At 28.5% G+C, this 9,125-nt stretch overlaps 1 protein-coding gene across 1 annotated transcript in view; it reads right to left on the bottom strand.

The window, feature by feature from the left end:
- LOC18604579 (dnaJ homolog subfamily B member 4) overlaps positions 1-2,076 on the bottom strand; it is a 4,051-nt gene extending 1,975 nt beyond the window's left edge. The window contains exon 1 of the mRNA XM_007037129.2: positions 1,332-2,076. Within this exon, the coding sequence (XP_007037191.2) occupies positions 1,332-1,987 (656 nt within the window). The 5' untranslated portion in view covers positions 1,988-2,076. The remainder of the gene's footprint in view (positions 1-1,331) is intronic.

The raw sequence follows: 9,125 nt of genomic DNA, 5'->3' as shown, positions 1-9,125 counted from the left end.
GGGGGGGGGGGGGTTTGTTGGGAGGGAAAGAGAGGGGATAGTGGTCTTCATCCATAATTCATAAGAGAAAAATGTATCTTAGCTTCATACTTCAGAAAGTTAAATTTGCAAGCAGCATTAACTCGTTGTACTTCTGGATTTGAAAATTACTGCAGGACCAAACAAGGTGGCTTTTGGTTTGGATAATAAGCAATTATCTATGCTAATCCAGAAGGAGGATTGGACATGTTACCATAATTCATAAATAGGAAGAGGTTGGTGGGGGTGGAAATATGGGATGGGCAACGGAATGTTATGGTCAGTTACCTCATTAAACCATTCTCATCCCTGAATATACTCCTTGCTTGAAAATGTAACACATAATTCAACTCCCAGAATCTTTGCTTTAAACACAAATGTCCTTGCTACTACATCTTTAGGCCTAAAAGAGATTAACTACCTTACAGGATTTAGAAAGTGAGTTTATAGAGGAGATTCAAGGGATTTTAAATAGGTTCACTGATAAACATTTTCTCTATTCCCGAACAGGCGTCCTCAATAACAACTTATACCTGAAATGCAATAGTGAAACAGTGGAGCAGTAAGCTGTGCATTTCCAATATTCAATGACCCTTAACAGGAATTGCCTTATTGTACAATTGGAGGACAGTATGGCTTGAACTTAAGAACTCTAACCATGCCACAAGACCTAAAGTGGCAGTGCCAAACAAATTTAATACAAAACATAATTAGTTACTTCATATAGTCACTAAAGAAACAGAATAACTTTCCTTCCTCAAGTCAACCATGCATGGCAATGAACCCCAACAGCTTTGATTTAAGTAAGAAGAGAAATGGCTTCAGTGGATCAGTATTCATGGTGAACACTTCAATATATTTTCTAAGTAGAATATTCAAGCATATACAAACCATCTTCTAAATCAAGAAATTTAATCAAAAGAAAAAGAAATCCTACAGAACACATTATCCTGTTCACACTGACGAAGTACTAATATTTTTGGGGAAAACAACTTAATGACTCACGCCCCTAACGTCGCATGCAAATAGCATATAGCTCAACTCCAATAAAATTACTTGAAAAATAGCAAAAATATCCCATTTGCTTTGCAGCTTATATGAAACAACTAAACATAAACTCGCGATGGATGCCATTGACCAACAAAAATATCCCATTTCATTAGCAAGCAAAATTCTCATCTTGTCAATAACATAAACTTAACCCCAATCAAACTGGTGAAAAATCAAAGTAACAAGTATCAATATCCTAATTTCATTTTACCCAAAAATGTTTAAATTTAAAAGAGAAAAAAAAAAGAAAAAGAAGAGCTTACCCTGAAGGGTCAAAAACCTTCCTGGAAAGCCTCATTTTTCTCTTGGAACCTTTATAAAGCTCTTCCAAGCTACAAGGCAACACATTTTCCACCGCAGCGGCTTTCCTCATTTCTACATTGCTACTACTGCTGCTACTACTCCCATAACCATTATTATTCCTAAAATACCCTTCTCTAAACCCTCTATTTCCCCTCCCACCAACTCCTCCACCGTTGGCTTCCGCCCCAAACAGCTCCTCATAAATGTCCTCAGCATCCCTCGGATTAAAGCGAAACGACCCCGTATTGGGCTGCTGCTGTCTCTGATTATTATTATTATTACTATTGTAGTAATGCCCCCCTCCGCGCGGATTAGACGCCGACGGGGACGGTGCCGTGGAAGAGAAAGAATGGCTGGCGGAAGAAGAAGAAGGCGGGAATTGTCCGGATTTAAGAGCCTCCTCGCCGTAAAGATCATAGATCTGACGTTTTTGCGGGTCGGACAAAACATCGTAGGCTTCGGAAATAAGCTTGAATTTGGCTTCGGCTTCGGGTCGTTTGTAGGAAGGGTTCTTGTCGGGGTGCCAAATCATGGCAAGCCTCTTGTAAGCCTTCTTGAGATCGTCGTCGGAGGCGTGGCGGTTCACTTTGAGAATATTGTAATAATCGACGCCCATGGTTGGGAATCTTGGGGGGAAGGTAACGGAAAAGAGAGGGAGAAGAAAAGAGAGTGAAACGTGAGGGAGGATTTGACGGTTAGAAAAACGGAAAGAAAATAATAATATTATTAATAATAATATCATTTCATGAGTGGGGCCTACACGAATAACGTGCGGCTAACTACTTGGGATTTTCTAGATATGCTGTGACATTGATAGCATGTTTGGTCGGGGAATGGTTATTTTTAAGAAATTTTGATTTTTTTATTTAATTGAAAAATGGTTTAAAGAATAGTTATTTTATAAAAATAATATTTTTTAAAATTATTTAAAATAAAAAAATAGTTAATACCATCCTCTCTCATTGTATTAATTATTTCATAATTAAGGAATAAATTTAAAAATTGATAAAAATAAAAATACTCTTTACAAGTTTGAAAAATTACAACTTCATTTGTATAAAATATTATCTCTCTCTCTCCTATTTCTCTCACTTGATTTTAATTTTTAATAAAATATTAATATTTTAAAATATTAATATTAAAGTATAAATAAAATATTAATATTTAAATGATCAATTATTAATAAAATAAATTATAAATTATTCCTATTTAAAAACAAAATAAATTAAAAATAAATAAACATAAATATCATTTAAATTATATAAATAATATTAATAATTAAATCATCAATTATTAATATTTTAAATACATTACCAATTATTAATATTTAAAAATAAAATAAAATAAAATAAAAATTAATCATAATAATATTTAAAATAAATAAAATATTAATATGTAAATTATCTATTATTAATATTTTAAATAAATAAATAATTATTAATTTTTAAAATAAAATAAAATAAAATAATTGATCATAATAATATTTAAATTAAATTAAATATTAATATTTTAAAATATAAATAAAATATTAATATTTAAATTATNATTAATATAAATTATTAATATTTTAAATAAATTTTAAAATATTTTAAAAAATAAAAAAATAATCATAGTTAAGTTTTAAATAAAAATTTATTAATATTTTTAACAAATTATAAAAGTAAATATTTGAAATTAAAAATTATATATAATAATAAAGGGTATTTTTATCTTTTTTATTTTCTATTCTTTCTTGTTTTAAAGTTATTGTTACCAACTAAATACTGTAATAAGTTATAATAATTATTCATGTCCTATTCCCTTTGTCATACCAAACTAAGTAATAATTATTCTATTCTATTCTCACATAATAACTATTCTATTGCATTCCTATTTATTCCGCCAACCAAACGTACCATGATATTTTTGGGCCTACAACTTAAAGCCCATTTTTTAATTTAATTTTATTTATTGTCTAAGTTAAAATTATTTTCCTAAATCAATATATTTAATACGAGTCTCGTGATTTTTACGAGGTAGTATTATTTTATATAGATAAATATTTTTAAAATTGCAAATGACGTTCTTTCTTAATTAATTGGTCAAAAGTTTCAACCGTTTTTCTTAAGTAATAATTTATTTAGTATTTTAGTATATAAAACAATAATTAGATGAAGTCAAGAAAATATATCTCTATAACAATCAAACAAGTACTGAACTAATTTCTTAACATGTATATAACGCGCAAAGTTTAAATAAATAGAAAATGTAAAATAATTTCAAGTTACCTATATAATAAAATAAAATAAAGTAATTTCTTCCATTATATATTAAACTATGGGTTTTTAGATTTTTTTTTACTCTCTATCTCAAAATCAAATCCCAAGAAAGTTGTACTCTGTATTCATACATGTACCTCAAAATTTGAAGAACTTAATTAATATTTGATCATTTGAAAACAAAATTAATAACTTACTATTAATGTCAAACAAACAGCAACAAAGTCATTTTTTTATAATTATATTTGATGTAATGGTTAAAAAACTTTAAATTATTTAAAAAAATTAAAAAAAATTCTTTTATTATATTACATTCAATTAAGTTTTTATACTTTTATTTTAAGTCAAATAAGTTATTAAAATTAATGGTTGATTAATTGTTATTACTTTAAATATCCATTATAATTTTATATCCATATGACACTAATGTGGTACTGACGTGAAAAATGAAAAATACTATATGCTCATATCATTATGTCATATCAATATGCTATGTTATAATCTATTATGACATGTTACTATGTTACATTAATACCAAATTAACACCATGTGGCATAATGATATGAACATATAGTATAAAAGCTTATTTGATTAAGTCAATTATTAGTTGTGAGAGTTTATTTAATTTAAAATAAAAATATAAACTCTTTTTTGATTTAAAATAAAAATATAATGATTTCATTGAACATAATAAAAGATAAAAACTTACTTGAATTTTTTAAATAATTTAAGATTTTTTTTAAAAGTATTATGCTATTACTTTTTGATAACTTGATAGCAAATTTAGGAATTAATTTTGTTTAAGTATAAAGAGCAATTCTTGTATCCTTGGGGGAAAATTATATGCTTTGGGGTGGTCACGTGTATGTAGATTAGGAACCTGATATAATAATATAAGTTTTGGCCTTGCCCTCGGCTTAAACGTGGCTTCCGCACTGTCTTTACTCAATCCAACGTGGATATTATATATTTCTTTCCATATTTTGTTTTTTTAATGTATTTAATTTTTGTTTTGGTATTTTCACAAATAAAATCATTTGGCTGTTTAAAAGCTTTTTGTTTAGGGTCCGTTTTGATGTAAAATATTATTTAGACAACAGTTTTAGAATTTATATTTATTTGAAAAATAAAAAATCTATTTTAGATATAAAACATTTTACGAGATTAAATTTTCTATTAACCATGTAATATGTCTTACGCTTTTGAAAGCACAAGACATTTCCAAAGAACAGAAAAATTACCCTTATTTAATATTTAACTTAAAATATTAATATTTATGTCACGACCCGGAACTCTCATCCGGCCCGTGACAACCGCCGCGACGTCTCGATAGGCACTCGTTACCCCGAATGCCGATCGAAACCTCGCAAGGCTTAGCATCAGCTTCCACATCTCCCCGGTGAGCGACAGTTATTAAATCTCGCATTTCAAGAAATCATAAGTCGTTTCCAAATCAAAACAATAAAATATTATTTTCTGGCTCACAGAGGCATTTTCGTCATTTTTCTTCAAAAATATCAAAACCCGTCAAAAATATGGTGTAAAAGATAAATATGTTCATACATACTTTAAATCAGATAGCTAAAGTATAAAATTACTTTTACAGTGACACGTGGGCCCTCAATTGATCAAGAAAGTGTAGGGCTACGAACCCTTACTTTCTAGGATGAAACTCCGAGATTAATTCTTATCTTAATCAACTATCAACAAACTGTCTTGAGCTTGAAAAATGGATAGGAAGAGGGGTGAGATTATGATTACATAATTCTAGTGAGTAAACAGACACCATCTAAATTATCTAAATGCGAGTAAATGGAGACAAGTAAGATATTCTATTCCAGTATGTTTTTCATAACATTAGTAATCAATTTACTCAAATAATCAACTTGGCTTATGTATTTCACAAAACTTGGCTCCTACCAAAATCATTCTTGCGGGTACCTTCGTCAAGGTATCCCACTAAGACTGCTAAGGCTGTTAAATGTCCCATACCCATAAACATGTTTTCGCATCTGACACACAGCCGTTCCTTGACGTCGGCTGAGTTTCACTCTCACGTGGTGGTTAACGTGAAGTGCACTCAAAAAGCCCACCTCAAGAGATACCCTACATGCCTCTACGATCGAGGTAAGAATATAAAGGAGTTTACTGTGCCCCTCTAATAAGCTGGTCCACGGAACCCCCCACCACTGCAGTAGCTAATCTTTAATCCACCAATTGATCAAATCTCAATGGCATAGCATGGCAATTACATTACCAACCAATTTATCAAGGCAAAACAGACAGTTCATATTTTTCAACACAAGTATAAATTCAGCCAATCATGTCAATTTATCACAAGCCATTTAATTCAAATCGTAATTTACAATAAATCACATGTTCTCCAATTACTCAAATTTTCAAATCCAACATTCTATTTTCAAATCAATTTATAAAAATTCAATTTATTTTATGATTTCATTTATTTTATAAATTCATATTTTTCTCATAAAAGAAGAAATTCATCATTTAAAATAATTTTCACAAATCACAAAATTGAATAAAAACTACTCTAGATAATTCAGACGATAATAGGTTTACTCACAGTTCTAGGAGTCGATGCACTCCTAATCTCAGTCTCCAAGCACAATCTCTTTACTTTTACCAGTGTAATTTACTCATCACCTATCCACAATGTACAATACATAATTCACCACATCAATGCTTGACCATTATAAAATCAATTCAGGCTCGGTGTATATGCATGATATGATATACATCTTATCCGACTACCGCTTAAATACGGTGCTGACTTAATTCGGCCTATTACTCGATTAAATGACAATTGTGTCCGATTTGGCTCCAAATTGCTCCATTTCATTTCTAATATTTCAATTCACTAAATACAATTCCAATAATCTAAAATTCATCCTAACAACCCTCATAATTTTTCTTGAAAATTTCGACCATTGTGGTGCACTATCACTAAAAATTTTCCCATTCTATTTTCTCACCATAAATCATCATTTCATCAATTTTTCAACCAATTCACTTGATCACAAAATCAATTCATTACTTCTACACTTCACATAGGGTTCGACCATTGAAGGTTCATGGGGAAAATGAATTCTTTTCTTGTTGTTTTGTTTCTAAATATGTTTAGCTAGCTCTAAACACCAACATAACTCAAAATCAAACAATTCCAACAACTTTCTCTCTCCATACCCATTTTGACCAGCCATAATTTCATCATGAAAACATGTAATTTAACCATGGAAATTAAGGAAAAATGCATGGGTAAGGTAAATCACTAGCAAAATCAAAGAAATTTTATCTTTGCTTGATCAAATCCTTTGAATTCCAACACTTTCTCTTTGATTTTTCCCACCTAGGGTTTGTTCTTCCTTGGTTTCTCTTCTCTTCTGGTTTGGCTGATCACTATGAGAGAAATGGGCTGATTTTTTTGCCTTTTTATAAAGAAATAATAAAATAATAAAAACATGACACATGACATTTCCTTATTGGTTCAATTTTTAAATATTTGACTTTTAATTCTTTAATTCTCCACCACACATTTCTCATGTTTATCCATTTTCATGATGAATAAAATCCCTTGGTCTTGACAAGTGTCGGGGGTGAAAATTTATCGATTTGCCCTCGAGGTGACAAAATTACCATTTCGCCCCTATACTCTAAATTATACCGAAATTAAAATTTTTCACTTCTAAACCTCAAATCATACTCCAATACTCAAATCATACTCCAATAAGTCAAATGGGGCCAAAAATGTTTTTTAAAAAATTTTCATTTTGTCCCCAAGTGACAAATGACCATTTTACCCCTAAATAGTGAAAATTCCGGTTTGACTCCAAATTGATCCTCGAACTCCGAATTACCATTTTGAGACATCCCTGAACTGTGAAACTCTTAATTTCACCTTAAAATTCCTATTTGAACTAGTTCGAGGCTTAATAGACTTAATGGTACCATTAGGGGCAATATCGTCTTTTAACGATTTCTTGAACTTCCTAAATATGCAAACATTCTATTGAGCATGTAAATGACATCGTAATTATTTTATAGAACAGGGTTTGACAATTTAACTTTAAATATTAATGTTTAAATTACTCAATACTATTAAAATTAAAAAAAGTAATGAAATCATTCAATGTAATTAATATTTTTATTTATAAATTAAATAAATCTTGATAATAATTATAATAAAAAATATTTTATTAATTATCATTTGATGAATACACATTTATAAATATAGGTTTTGGATGTTTTACAAAATTAATGAATATTGATAATTTTATAATGTTATTATAAAAATTATAAGATGAATTTTTTTTTAAATTAGTACTTACATTCATTATAATATGTTGTTAAATGCTTTGAAAAATATCATTATTGATTTTTCTCATTTTCATTTTCATTCTTAATTTTAATGTGAAAACCAAAAGTTACCATTCTTTTATAATAAATTCCTATTTACCATTTTAACAATCAACTAACTCCATCATTAATAGTGGAAAATATTTTCCACAAGATGATTCAAACAATAAAAAATGTTTTTAACAATTTATCCAAAGAATAAAAAATATTAAATTTTTCTGTAAAATATTTTCCCCAATAAGTTATTTTTCAGTTATCAAATGGCCCTTAATTTAAAAAGTTAAAAGAGTTAATTTATTAAAAATAAATATATTTTTGATTGATTTGATTAATTATAACTTATTTAAGAAATACAATATTAGTATTTGAGAAATTCTAACATTGATAGAATGTTACAATTATTAACTTTTAAAACATGACTATTTTGATATTTTGTACAAAATGATATTTGATTTTTATGTGATAACAAATATATTGATTTTGAAACTTTAATGAATAAGAATTATCAAGTAAAATTATACTCAACATTGATATTAAATTACTAATTATAATCCCTTTAAGAAAAAAAATACTAATTATGGTATCTAATATAAATATATAAAAGATAGACAACAAAGGAAATATTCCTTCGTCAATAGCTTACTCTTGTGGATAACTTAATCCAGAGCCACGTCAATTAATAATATGTTTAATTTGATTTGATTGTTAATATAAAATATTTATTTTAATTAAATTAATTACATTTATTTATTTTAACTATCTAATATTTTTGCCTTTTATGAGTTAATTACAATTAATTTGGTCATTAAATACAAAAATCGAAATTTACATAGAAAGCTCATTAATATTGTCAAACCCTGCTTTGTAAAATAATTATTACGTCATTTACATGCTCGATAGAATGTTTGTATATTTAGGAAGTTCGAGAAATTGTTAAAAGACGATATTGCCCCTAATGGTACCATTGAGTCGATTAAGCCTCGAACTAGTTCAAATAGGAATTTTAAGGTGAAATTAAGAGTTTCACAGTTCAGGGATGACTCAAAATGGTAATTCGGAGTTTGATGATCAATTTGGAGTCAAATCGAAATTTTCACTATCTAGGGGCAAAATCGTAATTTT

The sequence above is a fragment of the Theobroma cacao genome, chromosome 3 (assembly GCF_000208745.1).
Source record: "Theobroma cacao cultivar B97-61/B2 chromosome 3, Criollo_cocoa_genome_V2, whole genome shotgun sequence".
Taxonomy (NCBI): domain Eukaryota; kingdom Viridiplantae; phylum Streptophyta; class Magnoliopsida; order Malvales; family Malvaceae; genus Theobroma; species Theobroma cacao.
This window is presented reverse-complemented; position numbering and strand designations above follow the sequence as displayed.